Source organism: Pteropus vampyrus, unplaced genomic scaffold (genome assembly GCF_000151845.1).
Source record: "Pteropus vampyrus isolate Shadow unplaced genomic scaffold, Pvam_2.0 Scaffold51, whole genome shotgun sequence".
NCBI lineage: Eukaryota > Metazoa > Chordata > Mammalia > Chiroptera > Pteropodidae > Pteropus > Pteropus vampyrus.
The window spans coordinates 554,517-570,938 of record NW_011888832.1 but is presented as its reverse complement, the minus strand read 5'-3'; the positions used below and the strand labels follow the sequence as shown (position 1 = coordinate 570,938).

The following is a 16,422-nucleotide window of genomic DNA, read 5'->3' as shown; positions in this document are numbered from 1 at the left end:
TGGAGCGGGACACTCAGATGGGTCTTGGAGGAGTGGCTGAGGAGGGTATGCCAGGCAGAAGGAAGTAAACCAGGAAAGGCATATGGAGGTGGGAAAGCTTGGGGTAGCGTAGACCAGAACTGTCTGTGGGGACAGCAGAGCCCCTTCCCACTTCTTCCTGCCTGATTACACCCTAAGTCCTCCCCTTCCACAGCCACCTCCCCTCTGAATCATCTTGGGGTTAGGGGTGTGGGCCCCAGGGGTTGTAACAGATCTTAGAAGCTCCTGGATAGCCTTGGCTCTGCCCAGGGTGGACAAGAAGCCAAGGACTTGTCAGCTGTACTTCTATTGCCAAGGCTGACCCAGGCTGCTGACCTCAGCATGTGCCTGCTGAGGCCAGGCACGTAGATGTGGGCATTGTGGCTGGCGGGTTGACAGACAGGAGCAAGGGTTAAAGTCCAGTGCCGTGGCTCTGGGTCCTGCCCTGGGCTGCTATCCTGGATGTTCAGGCCTTCTGACCCTGGGGTGCTGGGAGAGAGGGTGCAGGGCCCTGATGCCAGTGAGCAGCAGAGGACATTGTGGGAGAGCCCCCACTTTGGAGTCAGCCAGGCTTGGGTTAGAATCTAGACTGCACCATCCTGTCTGGGAGGCCTTGAGCAAGCCACTGAACCTCGCTCAGCCCATTTCATCTCTAAAAGGAGAATCACAGTGTGAGGGTGACGGGGGAGTGTCTGTATGGTCATTGTCACTGTGACATGGGAGACTGCCTCACCCTGTCAGTGCCCACGGTCCCGCAGTAACCCAGGCCCTGTCTGCACCCACCTCCCTGGGGAAAGATGCTCCAGGGCTCTGAGGGAGGCCCAGGCCTCTGCACTCCAAGTCTCCTAGTGTAGCCGTGCGGCCGATGAAAAGGGGGGAGGCAAGAGTGTCATGAGGGGAGGTAGGTGGGAGGCCGCTGGAATGGGCTTGGAGACCAGTCCCACCCACTGCTGGCCAAGGCCAGGCACTCTTCCTATTGCCAGGCCTCTCAGTGTCTTCCTTCCTCTCAGCTTAGGTGCCCCAGAAATATTGCCCTGGACTATTTCTGATGGGATGGAAGCAGGGTTCTAGGGCCACTTAGGGAAGGCGTGCTGGGATGATGGTGGGCTATGGGGGGACAAGGGTCTGGATGGGCTTATGAGCCCTCCCCCCGCAACCCTTGGGATGGGGTCTGGCAGCAGCAGCCCTCCACTGCAGGGATTCAGGCTGCCATCTCCATAGCAACAGGTATCCCTAGCTAAGGGATTGCTCTCTTAAAGGCACAGTGCAGGAGGAGCTGGCCTACTGCTGCCGAGAGCTGGGGTTAGAATGATGGGGTACCTGCCTCCACAAGGCTCACCCTCCTCTTTCCTTCCGTAGTTTGCTTGGGGAGCAGGCAGGAGAACAAGGCATCCTAGGGGTGTATCTTGTATACTCTGTACACTCCCCAGGGAGCAAACAGGTGAGAAGGTGACCAAGTGCTGCCCTGAGGGCTGGTTTTGGCCTGCTCTACTTAGCTCCATGACCTTGACTAGTCTGGGCCCCAACTTTCTCTCCTGAGAATCAGAATGGTCAGACTGGAAGGCAAAAGCCCTAAACAGAGATTAGGAGCATATGGGTTTTTCTCTTTCTTTTACGGATGGGCATAACTGAGTTCCCTGAGAAGGGGCCAGAGGGTGTTAAGGACAGAGCTGAGCTGAAGATGAGGTCTCGGCCAGCTTGGAATCCTGGGGCCTCTGCCTACGGATCATCCAGTGAGCTTTCCTGAACTTCATTCACTCACCTCCAACTCAGCAGTTTATACTATAGTCACATTACTCATTCAGTATTTTTTTGCTTAATTTTATAAAGAAACCTTATAATCTGCTGTAAGTTATCATTTGCTATAGAGTAACAGTAAATATATAAGAAACTACAATGATATTAAAGTCTAGCTGAAGACCATTGTCCCCTGCAGCTCTGAGCTTCTTGCCTTTGCTCTCTGTTAGCAAGTGGTGGAAAGGTATTAAAGACACCCTCACACCAAATTGAGACTTCCTCCTGGGTACAGTTTATAGGATTGAAAGACCTCTGCAAAACTAACACCCTTCCTACTGTGACTCAATGCTGTCTGGTGTGTGACCTGTCTGCTTGTTGCCAGCGGAGTCCCACGGTCCCAGGACCACTGGCCTAGCTGACCTGCTCAGCTCCTGCAAGGTGTCTCGGCGTCCAGCCATGCTTGCAGGGTGTGAGCAGGGGCACGGGGATCTGTGTGCAGGTCGAGCAGAGGCTGCTCACGGAGTCTGTCGGCCAGTGGTCTTCCTCGCCAGCCACGGGCCTGCCTGCCAGGAATGCAGCTCTCGATTAATCAGCGAGCTGCTGCCACGTGGCAGGCACTTTCTCTCTCTGAGAGAAGTGTAGCAACTCCTACTTTGCAGATGAAGAAACTGAGGCACTGAGTCAAGTCAGAGGCCCAGTGCGGTGACTAGAAGAGCTGGGCCTTGGGTCCTAGGCTCTCAGCCTATAACACGCAGGGCAGGGGGATGAGGGCAGTTGGTGCTCCAGCTGTTTAAACAACTGAGGTCTTTAGGGGCCGGGGCGCCAGGGGAGGGGCTGGGATTTGACTACAGCTGGGGAAGAAGAGCCAGCTTCCTCCCAGGGGTCAGAGGGCTTTTGGGAAGGTTAAGATAGGAGGGAGGGATATGGGGGGCCCCTGCTGAATGCCGGCTGACCCCCTTCCTGCAGCAATACTTCATCCTCCTCATCATCACGGACGGTGTCATCAGTGACATGGAGGAGACACGGCACGCCGTGGTGCAGGCTTCCAAGCTGCCCATGTCCATCATCATCGTGGGCGTGGGTAACGCGGACTTCACCGCCATGGAGTTCCTGGACGGAGACAGCCGCATGCTGCGCTCCCACACGGGGGAGGAAGCGGCCCGCGATATCGTGCAGTTTGTCCCCTTTAGAGAGTTTCGCAACGTGAGTGCGGGGGCCGGGCTGGGGAGGGGACGGTCACGGGACCCCCGGAGCCATAGTAACGATCAAGGACAAAGGTCCTAGGATTGTTTGCTCGTCCGAGGCTCCTCTACCCTGAGCCCCATTGACTGCATGCTTCCTGAGGGCCTACTATGTGCCCCAGACGAGGCCATGTGAGCGTGAGCACTTGCTTTGGCAAGCTGATGGAACGCAGCAGGGGCGCGGTGGCCAGGCCAAGTTGAGGCTCCAGGGCAGGGTTTCCTGGGGGACCTGCCCTCGAACCCCGACCAGAAGTCAGCTACCCATGCGACACAAAGATTTCCAGGAGACAGAGGGACGAGAGCAAAGGCCTAGAGGTGCGAGAGGCTTTTGGGGTGACCCGGTCGCCCAGCCTCCTCATGTCATGAGTGGGAAACCAGGCCCATCTTAGGATGGCCTCTTCTCCCTAAGGGCCTCTGCAGCGGGGACAGGTGGCCCCACCTGGCTCCTGTTAGCTGGGCCCATGAGGAACCCCAGAGGGAGTCCAGCCCCGTCAGATGCACCCCCTATACTGCCAGCCTTTTATTTGACCAGAGGCACCGTGTGACCTTGGACAAGTCCTTGACCTCTAGGCCTCAGTTCTCTCAGCTACAGGGCCTCTCGGGGTATAAACAGGCTCAGATCTGGGAGCCATCCCAGCAAGAACTGACCACTCTGTTTCGTACCCAGTGGTCCTCATATATCTCTACCCAGGACCCTCTGGACCTACCTGAGATGGTTTGACTCCTTCCTCTGGAAGCATTAGCTTCCTGACAAATGCCGGGTATCGGCCACCGTTCACACGCATGGGACATCGACTAACCCCTCCCTGTGCCTGGCTTGTGGCCGCACATTCAGCAGTAAACCAGACAGTCATGGCTGTTTATACCAGCCAAGGAGGTGCTCGGGAAATGTTTGCCAGATGAGTAGGCCGTGCAGCTCGCCTCCGCCAGCTCTTTCCCCGAAAAGCCTCCCACAGACAACTTCTTCCTAAAATGTTACTCCCGGGCATCTCGAGTGCTTAGGAGTTACACCTCCCGTAAAGGCAGGCCCTGCGAACGGTGGCGTTTCAGGCATGGACAGGGATGAGGGACGCCAGTTTCAGACCGCCCTGGCCCTTGGCCCTGATTTCGTCCTCCGGGAACACCGTCAATAGCAGCTCCCTTGGCGTCCTGCCCCTCATGACTCCCGTTTGGTAATCCCTTATCCTCTCTTCTCTCCACCCTGCTCTCGACCCTGCAGGCGGCAAAAGAGACCTTGGCCAAAGCCGTGCTGGCGGAGCTGCCCCAACAAGTCGTGCAGTATTTCAAGCATAAAAACCTGCCCCCCACCAACTCGGAGCCCGCCTGAGCGCCGGCCCGTCCGTGCCCAGCAGCAGCATGCCGGCTGGGCCTCCCGCCCGCCCCAGGAACGTGCACGCTCACCCTGCTTCCTTGTGGGTGGATTTTTTTTTTTTTTTTTTGAACTGATCCACATGTTTATTTTTTACAACCGGACCTCCATCCCCAACTTCCCCCGGGCCAGCTGGGCTTTCTTTGTTGGAGTCGACGGATGATGCTGCCGGGCCAAACCGGCTCCCTCTCCCCCTCTCCCCACCCTCCCCATTCTTAAGTATTGAATGTACTTTGTATAATTTTCGTGGAATTATTATTGTTATTAAAGAGAATAAAATTTTTACAATCATAATTGGTTTTTTCCCAGTAACTGGCGGCCGACTCAGAGCAGCGTGTCCCCAGGGTGCACTCTGTGTCACGCCTGCACCTAACTCCTGCTCTGTTTTTTAATACCGTGACCACGTTGTGTGTGTCATATGCGGGGTAATAAAGGAGTTGCAGATGTCCCTGTGCCAGCTCCTTCCTCAGCTGGGCGTACTGATCGGATGGGCTTACCGATCCGGGAAAAGAACATGAAAACCTCTTTTCTCCAGAAAGCCTATGAGGTCGATGTCATCACTTCTACTTGGGGACCTGCATTCCACACGAACTCTGACACTTCTGTTAAATTTGCACAGAACCTGGCAGCGTATACGCTCGATAAATATTTGTGGGTGAATAGAATGCACAGGACCCCACCGGCGACTGTAGGTTTTCTGGCCCCTGCAGAGCGCACGCATTTCTGGAGTCCCCACATGCTGGCCCAGCCACCACATGGTCACTACCCCTTTTTCCTTTTGGTCCACTCTGTCCTATGCCCTTCTACACACACTCTCTCACACAGACACAGACTGCAGTCACTGCCACCCATTTGCTGCTCCTCCGGGTCTCCCAGACACAGGGGTCCGCCCTGTGATTTGCAGTGTGTGAAAGGCTCTTTGGCCTCAGGTTGCTAACTAAATAGGGCTGCTTTTGTCCCTGCTGCCAGCAGCCACTGGTTTCTCCCACGTGCCCCTCTCTGGGCTCAGGCCCAACTTCATGCAGCCAGCCGGGGAACCAGTCTGTACAACCCCACCTCAGTTCCCTCCCTCTTCCATATAACACTTCCTTCTCTCTTACCAACCTCCCCCCATATCCACCCCCCCCCACCCCGGGAGTCCTAGGCAGCCCCTTTGCCACAGGCTGGTGTATAACCAACAACTGACATTTATATTAAGCACGGTTCCCAGCTCCGTGTTAACTGCTTCGCAGGCATAATCCTGATGAACCCTTCCATCAGCCTGTCTGTGACCACTTCGGAGATGAGAAAACAAGCAGAGAAGCTAATCAAACCTATCGGAGGCAGAGCCAGAACTTAGATCCAGGTCTGGCAGACTCCAGGGCCCACGCTTGTTCCACTGCTCTGAGTGTCCTCCCTCAACCCTACAAGGGTCTTCTGCTCAAGCTGCTGAGTTTGTCCTTCTTCACTGAGACTGTGAAGTCACTTACCTCGACCTACTCTCCCAGGTCATTCTTGCCAGTGGCCTACTAGACCTGGGTGGTGTACCGGGTGGTGTACCAGGCGGGTTCCTACCTCCGGGCACCTGGTAACCTCAGGAGCCAGTGTTCACCTGGTGGGAGCCAACGAGAGACATTTATCTTCTTCCTAAACTTTCAATGCCTCTGCTAATTCTGTGGCTACCACGTCAGCTGAAATATCCTTTAGAGACACCTTCATTTCTCCTGAGGGCTGCAGGACTGCATGGAGCCCTGATGCCAAGGACCTTGGGAAATTGCAGCACATGGGTCCAGGGGCCAGTTGGCAACATGGATGGAATCCCGGGACCAGCACATCTGGCAACTTTAGTGCACACCTGGCCTCCAGGCTGACTGCGAGGCTGGGTATTGGTGGAAACAGCAGCACGAGACCGCTGGCTTGCCCTCCCGTTTGATGGCTGAAGTGAGCCTAGCTGGATGTCACAAGCAGGGAAGTTTGTACCCATCCCAGCCTGGGGAAATCTGTCAAGTCCTGTTGACCAGAGGCCTCTCTCTAGAGAAGTAGCCTTCTCCTCCCAGCCCCACATCCTCTCCTTAGCCTTCAGGGGATGGGTGTATTGGGGTGACTGCTTCTCATGCAGCCCTCTCCCTTATACCTCCCCACGGAAATAATTTACCAGATTAGTGAAACTGGGGAGTCTGACACCTCCCGGGCCATGTGAAGGTAGAGTCCCTGCCTTCCAACTGGGTCCATCCCAAGTGCTTCACTTTGGAGGACCTGCCTACTCAGGTGTGGCGCCCCCGCCCCCGCCCCCGCTTCCCACTTCACGTAAGAGCGGGCCCAGCCAACTCTGCCTTTTATTCCTCCTTCTCTGCCCAACGTTGGGTGGGTCAGGCAAGCAAGCCCTCTACTATCAGCTGACTTGAGCTCACAGGGGACATGAACGCGCCCAAACTCCTGACCAGGCCGAATTACCACTTAAAAACAAAAACAAAAAAACAAATAATTAAATCCTGGGGATGTGATGTTCAGCATGGTAACTAGAGCTAACAATACTGTGTTGTACATTTGAAAGTTGCTAAGAGAGATCTTAAAAGCACTCATCACACAAAAAAATTTTATAACTACGTGTGGCGATTGATCATTTCAAAACATATACATTGAATATGTTGTATACTTGAAACTAATGTTATATGTCAATTATATCTCAATAAAAACAAACCAAACCTTGGTGCTGCTACTCGTTCTCACACGTGACTAGTAGGCTGAAAAGAACTGGAAGGATCACCCTGCATCACCTCCGCTGAGGCCTGAGCACTGGCATTTAAAGTTTCACTGAGACCACAGAAAGCCAGAGGTAGAGTTAAAGGCTCAAAATGAAAATTCTGGTTCTGTCACCTAGCTGTGTGCCCTTGGGCAAGTCACTGAACCACTGTGAATTTTGGTTTCCTCAATAACATGTAGAGAAGGGGTGCCTTGCAAGACTTTTTCTCAGGGTCAAAGACACTACACAGTCCACAAAAGTGGTTCACAAATGTCCCAAACAGTACCTGGCACGTACACAGCAGGCTTGGTACAGATTCAAAGAAAACAAATCATAAGAGATAGTGACATTCATGACTATTACTAAAGTAGTAAGGGAGAAGCCCAGCCGAGTCTAACACTCGGAGTGGAAGCTGACTGTGGGTTTTGCTGCCCGCCTCCTCTGCCAAGCTCCAGTGCTGGGGCCACATTCTGCCTGTCACTGCTGTGACACTCCCTCTCTCTCTAAACCGTTGCTCCGGCAGGTGAGAGGAAAATGCCAGCCAGCCCTTAACAGCACTACTAAGGCATGAATGTGCAGACCGACTTCTTGTGTTCAACCTGTGACTACGAAGTCTGCCAAGACTCTAGCCTCCCGCAGAGAACTTGCAATCCATCCTGTCCTGGGTAAGTGGGCTGGGCATGCCAGCAAATCGAGAAAATACCCAAGTCCTAACGATGGTGCATTGCTATTGAACTCTCCTTTTTGTTTTTCTAGAGGGGCTTAAGATGACAGCTGAGCCATATACCCACAGCTAGGACACTCGAGCCAAGGAACCGGGTGTGCCTGAGCAATTAACATTTAGCTAAGAGGGAGGCACACAGAACAAGCTGGTGGTTGGAGCTCTGACTGCCGGATTTGACCCTTCATCCTGTCAATGTTCTAGCTGCAACTGAGGAAGGCCAGTAGGAAGGACAAAGCTGCCATAAATCATCACTAACAGAAACTCTGGACACCCCACCTAGAAACGGGGGAGGCCAACGGCGAGAGCATTAACGAGATGGCTACCCATTTACTGAGCATTGTGTGCCAGACACACCAAGCACTTAATCTAGATTATCTATCACCCTCACTAGGGAGTAGGTGTTGCTATTCCTATCTACCTAAGAGGAAACTGAGGCCCAGAGAGGTTAAGGGCTTTGCCCAAGTGACCCAGCTGGTATATGTCTGGTTCCAAGCTCATAACCACTGTGGGTATATCCAGGTTCCCAGGGGGGAGCAGCATAAGCAGGAAAGTCTCAGGCAAATGAAGCTTCTCTCGTGGGTGGAAAGGAGGCAGCCAGAGAAAAGAACTCTTGGAGAGTGAAAAAAATAAGGACGCAAGATACAAGCCTCAGTCACTCCTAGGTAGGGGCTCGACTCTCAGTCTAGAATGATCCTGACAAAAACTCAAGTTCTCCCTACCCCTTCAAATGTGAGAAGCCAACTGTTGCTCCTCCCAGGTCCTGGGGCCAGGGAAGGCATACACAAACAGGTCACCAGCCGCATCTTTAAGTCCAGTCACATCGGCCGCCCTGCTTTTTATAGATGGCAAATGGATGCTTTGACTTTCATTCTCCCTCTCTCCCCACCCAGGTGGGTGACAGGGCCAAAGGTGGGTAGATGGCTAGCAGGAAGTGGCTGAGAGGGCAGTGCGCGCCACAAATAGAGCTGGCAACAGGATTCCTCACAGACGAGCTTTCTCCCTCGCATAGTTCAAGAGTTGTAAGAATGTGACCACTGGGGACAACGTAAGCAGGTTTAAAGAAACCCAGCCCAAACGGTTTTTATCCCATATTACTTAGTTATAAAACCCCAATTCTCTATTACGGTAGCAGGGCTGCATTTTATGGTTTAAAGCAGTGTTTCTTTCCAGCCCTGTTTTTTCTCTTCTTTGGGTTTGAACCACACAGTTTACACTGCATGCTTTCCAAAGCTGCTCACTGCGGCGGTCCCCAATCTGTGTGGCAGCATGGACCAGGGCTCCTATGAGAACCTAATGCCTGATGATCTGAGGTGGAGCTGAGGCGGTGATGCTGGCACTGGGGAGCGGCTGCAAATGCAGATGAAGCTTCACTCACTTGCCCGCCGCTCACCTCCTGCCATGCAGCCACGGACCAGTACCGGTCCGCAGCCGTGGGGTCAGGCACCTCTCACCTATAGGACAGACCTGGTCCTGCTTATTCTATTCATGGGTTTGACAGAACCCGTGTTTCAGTTCCAATGCTCTAGATACAAGAGAATGTGATGAATCGATCACCAGTGATTCTCAGTCCCGCCTGAGACACCATTAACGGAAATCTATCAGAAGGGCCCCAACCTTCTCGACACAATCTAGCTGTCGTGATGTATGGGGAGGGAGTTGGGAACACGAGACTGAGAACAGGAAAAGCAAGACGTTGTTCTCTGACAGATTTATTAGCTTTCAAATTAAATGTTTTAAATTCCTGCAACCCTTTATCAACTTCTTCCAATATCAACAGAGGCCACAGGGTATACTAGCGGCCTCTTAAAAGTCAAACCATATAAAGAGGGTGGCTTTGATTCCTTGGTCTGCCTCCTGAAATGATCTGAGGTGGCTCTGGGTACGCTCTGTAACAATGACAGCACAAAAGCAGGAACAATGAAGCAGAGAAGCAGAAGGTGCCTACACGGTTTCACCTAAACGTCTCGTCTGTTAGAGTGGAGATGACGCGCCTGTCCTGACAAGTCAGGAACAATGAGCACAGAGTAGCTCTGAAACGGAGGAAGAATCACAAGGCATCGGTTATGGGTGAAGGGAAGTCACCATCTGCGAATGGGCACCAGAATGTCACTGCAGTGGAAGGGGAAAAGGAGTGAGCTGGAAGAGATCCAGGGGCCTCTGCCTACGTTAAAACTGAGTAGCTTCTCTGCCTGCCAGCATCACAGTGTCAACACATTCTGTGTGTGTCTCTCTCCGTCTCACACCCAAGGAAGTAGAAACAATTGATGCGGAAATCGGAGGGAATAAAGAACCACTCAGGCCCTCTCTCCTGAAGCAGAGGGGCCTACAGATTATTTTTCATAAAGTCCAAACCTCTGTCCTTGAGGCCTCCCTACCTGTCTCCTTCCATCCTTCCCTGCTTCTCTTTATGAGACAGAGGTAGAGCAGGACCTCCACGTCCTGGCTGCTCCCTGCCTCGGAGCTGCTCTGTGTGGGAAAAGAGCAGGAGGGGCAGCAGATAAAAGAGGAGAGGACTAGGACCGCACCTTTCCGCTGGAAATAGCTTCCATAGTTGGAAGCCACAACTATAAATGGACCAAATCGAGAAGGACCCCGACAGACTACAGAGTATAGTCAGAATGTGCAGGTGTATCCCACTGGTTTGCGATATTAGGATTCTAAGAGCTGCCAAAAATAAGTCGTGTTGTCCACATAACTACTAGCACTTCTGATTTCTGGCTATGATGAAATAAGGCCTATGCCTGTTTCTCTAAGGTTTAGAGTCTTAAATGGGATTAGATGAAAGGAAAAGAGGGAGTAAGTTTTCTAAGACTAAGGAATTTCACAAAGAATAATGAGTGTTAAGGACACCCCCCTGCAGACGTAGTTTTTAATCTCAGTCACACAACGTCAAGAACTGGTCAGTCCCAGGGGTGCGCCATTTCATTACCTGAGTCAGTTCTCTCCCCCCGTATGCTCCACAATGCGGTATAACCAAACGCCGCGTTCATCTAGAATAGAATGTTTAAATAATACCTGTCCAATAACGACCCTTGCTTCTCTGTGCTGCTGGGAAAGGAGGAAAAAAAAAGATACAAGAAAGCAACATAACCCAAATCCTTTGCAAGCCAGCTGGTGCCTATCCTCCCAGGGCAATTTTAGTGGGACTTCTGCTAGGCCCTAAGCCCCCACCCCCACATCAGTGAGGGAAGAAGCTGCAAGACAGGTTCGGGCATCTGCACTGGAGTGGAAGGAGAAACCAAACACAAGTTGGGCCACAAGTGGACTCTGGCACGTTTTTAGATGAGGTTAGAAATGTCACGCTGTGCACAGGAAGCAGGCGAAGGAGTTTTCTGAGGGAGGTAATGCCTGTAGGCAGATGAACAGTCCGGCTTACTCTCAGGGAGCTCCTGGTGGGAGGAGCTAGGGGGCCTCCAGGAAGGTGTTGGTTCGGAAGATGGAGGAGACAATCTTGCCGGTGGCGTTGATAGTGCCTTCGCTGTCCGAGCTGGACTCAGAATCGCTGCTCCCAGAGTAGGCGCCCAAGCCAGGGAGGATGCCAATGCAGACCGCTGCCGAGGGGCAGTGGATGGACGGGCCACTCAGGGCCGTGCTTCCGAGAGACGCGCAGGACGGGGCTTCTGCAGAGAAGGAGAAGGCCTGTTACTGCATCACTTTTCCACGGCCGATGCACCTCTCAGGGGCCAGGCGCTGGGCCGCGGGCTTCACCTTGGAAGCCTCCAAACAACCCTGCGCGGGCCACACCGCACTCATCGTCACCTTGGAGTGTGTTCCTCGTTTACAACTAGAAAACTGAAGCCACAGTCAGAGCACATTTAAGACCATGCAGAATGTCACCGAGCAGCTGAGGCTCTTTTTGCCCCAGAAAACCAATAGTTACGCTGTCACCTTAGTGACAGAAAGCCTCGATCTGGAAAACGCAGGACTTAAAGGTTAAAGAGAAAGTTAACTCTATTCCACTCCTTCCTTCTCCATGTTTCAAGCTTTGTTTATCCCCCATTTTACTGATGAGGGAGGTCAGATGACCTGCTAAGATTATATGCCGCTTAGAGTAGAAAATGTTAAACGCAATCCGAATCAAAAAATAACTTACTAAAATGATACCTGAGCTCTTACTGCAAAGTAAGAGCTGGAGTTCAAGCTTCATTGTCTCAGGCTGACAAGCATGTTACCATCTAAGGTTTTGTCTTAACGACAACAAAAAAGCTTATGTAAAAATGAAAAGACCACATGGTTCTCAAAATATAAAATTACGAGTAAGCAAAAACTACGCTAACAGGCTGAGAGATTTCAAATGGCTGGGACACAGAGTCCAGGAGCTCAGAATGTCTGCCTGTCGTACTGGAAGTCCTAATAAGGGGGAGAAAAAGGCGATGCTAAAACATGGAGATGTAGAAAAGTGAGACGACAGCTGATGACGACTACAGAGATGGCGACAACAATGCTACAAGAACGGAGAGACACATATTTGCAATAAATACCACAAAAGCTAATTTCTTTAAGATAATAAAGAGTTCTTCCAAAACCAGCCAAGCGAACAACTGAATCGAGAAATGGACAGGAGACATGAACAGTTCACAGAATTTTAAACACGGAGCATAAACAATATATAAGGAGGGAAGGTATGGGGCGTGGGTATCTTTACATGTTGCTGAGGGATGTACAGGCCAATACAGCAATGTCCTTCAAACGTAAATTATGCTCGTATGAGAACATTCACTGCAGCATTGCTGACAGCAGCAAGAGACTGAAAACCACCGAAATGTCCATTAAGAGGGGACCAGTGAAGTCGTGGACTACTAACTAGTCAGCCATGAAGAAAAGTATCTCTGTGTTTACTGGTATCAAATGATCCCCAAGACAAAGTGCTGAACGAAAGATGTGAGGGTATGTATAAGTTAGAATTTGTGTGTGTGTGTATCGGGGGAACATGCCATGTACATGCATTACATCTGAAAAAAAACAAAAACAAAAACGGTAATAGTGGATGCTCCGGGGAGAGAAACAATGGTTGGGGAACAGGGGTGACTTAACTTTTCACTCCGCACTCCTTTGCCCATTTTGCATTTTCTATTATGTGCATATACTACCTGTTCAGACTATTTTTTAAAAAAGTAAATGCAAAAATTTAATGCGCATCTTGGGCCACTTAAATTATGGCAGAACAGTTGCATACAGCTCTGTAGCCCCGAGGGCATCCCTGTGTGACAGTCAGGAAGGCTGTGGAAGACTGGACAGTCCCAATGACGAGGGGGATCACTAATTTGTATTGTCCTCTAACCATAAGTTAGTCTCTTGAGGGTAAAGGATCTTTCTTCATCATACCACCCCCCGGGCATATAGCAGGCCAGCATTCACGATGAGTGAGAATGCAGGAAAATGTGTTAAAGATATTTTACAGCGTTCCATTGCAAATGGCTAAAATTTTTTTGGGGGGAGGGGTGATGAAAATATAGGCATAACATCAAACTGTAAGCCATTCATTACTTAAATATTCATTGTATTATTATGTTACATATACAATGATATTTTCAGTACTCTTAGAAAAGCTTGGTAAAAAAATCTCAAAAACCTAATATCTTATAAGGGTATGAATCAGTTACTTAGAAAAGTAATTTTTGTGATGCTGCTCAGTGAGCTTTGCCATTTTATTAGGTATTTCAAAGGTGAACCGAATTTTCTTAGACAGAAAAGAAGGATCAGGTTTAGAGTACCTATGGAGGACGAGAGCTGCCCGACGGGAAGGATGGAAGTCAGCCATAGGAATGCAACCAAGAATCTACACCACTGTGGCATCAGCAGAGTTTAAGCCAAAAGACCAAATCTCCCAATTATCTAGGTTTCAAGAAAGAAAAGACTGCGACTCTGACAAATTTCATTGCAAAGCAGTTAACTGTCCAAAGAGAACAAAGTGGTGCCCTCTGATCTCACTCATTTGGTAAGTTTCCTGCCAACTTCTGCATTTGCAGGACCACATTGTTATACCAAATTAACACTGAAAATTACTAATAGAGAATGTTCTTGGGATGCAGACAGATGCGTGACTTGAGAGTAGATGGGTCCACTTGTGCATTCGCAGGCTCTGCTCAGAGCTTAAGTCCAGAGACTCCAGTGGGGGCAGCCTCGATCTCCATTGGGGTCACAGAGCTATCTTCTGGGGGACCAAGGGGACAAATGCTTCTACTGCTGAGGACAAGACGCTGAAGCAAGATACAGGAGATATTCTTCTAGTATGGCCTCAGCTCCTAGCAAAAGAGGATGTTCCCTGCCCAGCTTTTGCAGCAAGAATACAGGAAGGGGTGGGAAGAAGGGATTCAGAATGACAAAAAAAAAAAATGGCTCTGAAACACAAAGTGTCTGACTCAGATAGTTTAAAGATCCCACACAAGTTTTCCTTTCCACTGATTCATGCAAATAGTTCTAATCAGGGAATAAGCACCAGATACAGAGCTACTGGTTAACTAGCTGAAGTATGTTTAAGATTTCTATGAAGTATTATATACAGGTGTGTGTGCATACACACACACACACACACACACACACACACACACACACTATACACTTACCCTATTTATGCAGCCACTTGTAGTTTAGCAAGTTTCCTATATGTTAAAATATCAGTGAAATGAACTCGTACATTGCTGATGGGAATGTAAACTGGGATAACTTCTTTGCAGGGCAATTTGGCAATATTTACCTAAATTGCAAATGTATAATCTCTCTGACCCCATGATTCTAAGTATTTAGGCTGGTACCTTTATGGATATGAAAAGTGATGCATGAGTACAGCATTATTTAATATAACATAACAGAAAGAATGGAAACAATCTAAATGTTCATCAATAAAAAATGGGATAAATATTCAATGGTACGATCATATAATGGAATATTAAGCAGCCTTAAAAAGGAACAAAGAAATGTACACATATGCAATAATTCCCAAGGTACAATAACAAGTAAACTAAGCAATGAACAGAGGAGTATGCTAATTAAAACAGTAATGATGGGAAGTACAACAATGACATATGAAGTATTCCTGCAAAAAAATCAACCTGAATTGATCAAGCTCTAGATCTAACTACCATTTTACCGGACCACAGGTTAGAGTATAAAGTAACACCATGGGAATACAATCAGCAAAATCTAGAGTGTGGGAAAATCCACAGGACAAAACAGTTTCTTCGCAAATAAAATATAAAGAAAACAAAAACTAAATTAAAAAGGAGGAAGACCTACAGGTTAAACGAGAGTTAAAAGACATATTAGCCTATTGTTAAGATGCCATAAGATGGCAGTATTCCCAAATTGATCTACAGATCCAAGCAATCCCTATCAATATCCTAGCTGCTTTTTTTTTTTGTAGAAATTGACTATTTGACCCCAACATTCACATGGAAATGAAAGGGATCTGGAAAAAGAACAAAGTTGGAAGACTCACACTTTTCCAATTTCAAAACTTACTGCAAAGCTATTTAGTGATCAAGACTGGTAATGGCATTAAGATAGACATATATAAATCAATGGAAAAGAAAAGAGAGTCCAGAAATAAACCTACATATGGTCAACTGATTTTCAACAAAAGTGTCATGACAATTCAGTGGGGAAAAGAATAAATAGTCTTTTCAACAAATGGTGCTGGGCCAATAGGACATCTGCACAGAATGAAACTGGATCCCTATCTCACACCATATACAAAAATTAACTCAAAATGGATCAACAACAAAAATATAAGAGCTAAAACTCTATAAAACTCTTAGAAGAAAACACAGGAGTAAATCTTCATAGGCGATGGTTTCTTGGACACAACAACTAAAGTACAAGAAACCAAAGAAAAAAATAAATTAGATGTTATCAAAATTTAAAACTTTTGTGCTCCAAAGGACACAATCAAGAAAGTGAAGCTACAACCCACAGAAAAGGAGAAAATGTTCATAAATAATATATCTGAGAAGTGTCTCATATCTAAATACACAAAGAACCCTTACGACTCAACAACAGACAATCCAATTTAAAAACAGTCTCAGGATTTGAGTATTTTTCCAAAGAAGATATGCAAATGGCCAATAAGTACATGATGCCAATACCATTAGTCATTAGGAAAATGCAAACCAAAACCACAATGAAATATCACTTCACACTCACAAAGGTGAATTAAAAAAAAAAGTATTGAAAAGATCGTGAAGAAACTGGAACTCTCACGTATTGCTGGTAGAATGTAAAAATGGTACAGCCAATTTGGAATTCAATTTGGCATTTCCGCAAAAAAGTTAAACATAGTTACCATATTACCCAGCAACTCCTTTCCTAGCTATATACCCGAGTACTGAAAACAGTGGTTCACACAAAAACTTGTATGTGAATATTCATAACAGCATGATTCATAATAGCCAAAAAGTAGAAACAACCCAAATGTTCATCAACTATTGAATGGACAAAATGTGGCATATCGTACAATGGAATATTATTCAGCTGTGAAAAGTACTGATACATGCTACAATGCGGATGAACTTTGAAAACATGTGAAGTGAAAAAGCCAGACACAAAAGGCCATGTATTGCATGATTTCATTTATGTGAAATGTCTAGAAAAGGCAAATCCATAGAGAGTAGAT

The 16,422-nt window shown here is 48.6% G+C and overlaps 2 protein-coding genes across 17 annotated transcripts in view; one reads left to right on the top strand and one right to left on the bottom strand.

Moving 5' to 3' along the window:
• Positions 1 to 4,659, top strand: part of CPNE2 (copine 2) — a 25,995-nt gene extending 21,336 nt beyond the window's left edge. Inside the window, exons 13-14 of the mRNA XM_023530633.1 lie at positions 2,722 to 2,958; positions 4,216 to 4,659. Of these exons, the coding sequence (XP_023386401.1) occupies positions 2,722 to 2,958; positions 4,216 to 4,323 (345 nt within the window). The 3' untranslated portion in view covers positions 4,324 to 4,659. The remainder of the gene's footprint in view (positions 1 to 2,721; positions 2,959 to 4,215) is intronic.
• A 4,844-nt stretch (positions 4,660 to 9,503) lies between these two features.
• The window catches only part of FAM192A (family with sequence similarity 192 member A), a 30,064-nt gene continuing 23,145 nt past the window's right edge, over positions 9,504 to 16,422 (bottom strand). For all 16 annotated transcript variants that reach the window (XM_023530632.1, XM_023530631.1, XM_011360111.2 and 13 more), the window contains one exon: positions 9,504 to 11,431. In XM_023530632.1, coding sequence (XP_023386400.1) covers positions 11,214 to 11,431 — 218 coding nt within the window. In that variant the 3' untranslated portion in view covers positions 9,504 to 11,213. The remainder of the gene's footprint in view (positions 11,432 to 16,422) is intronic.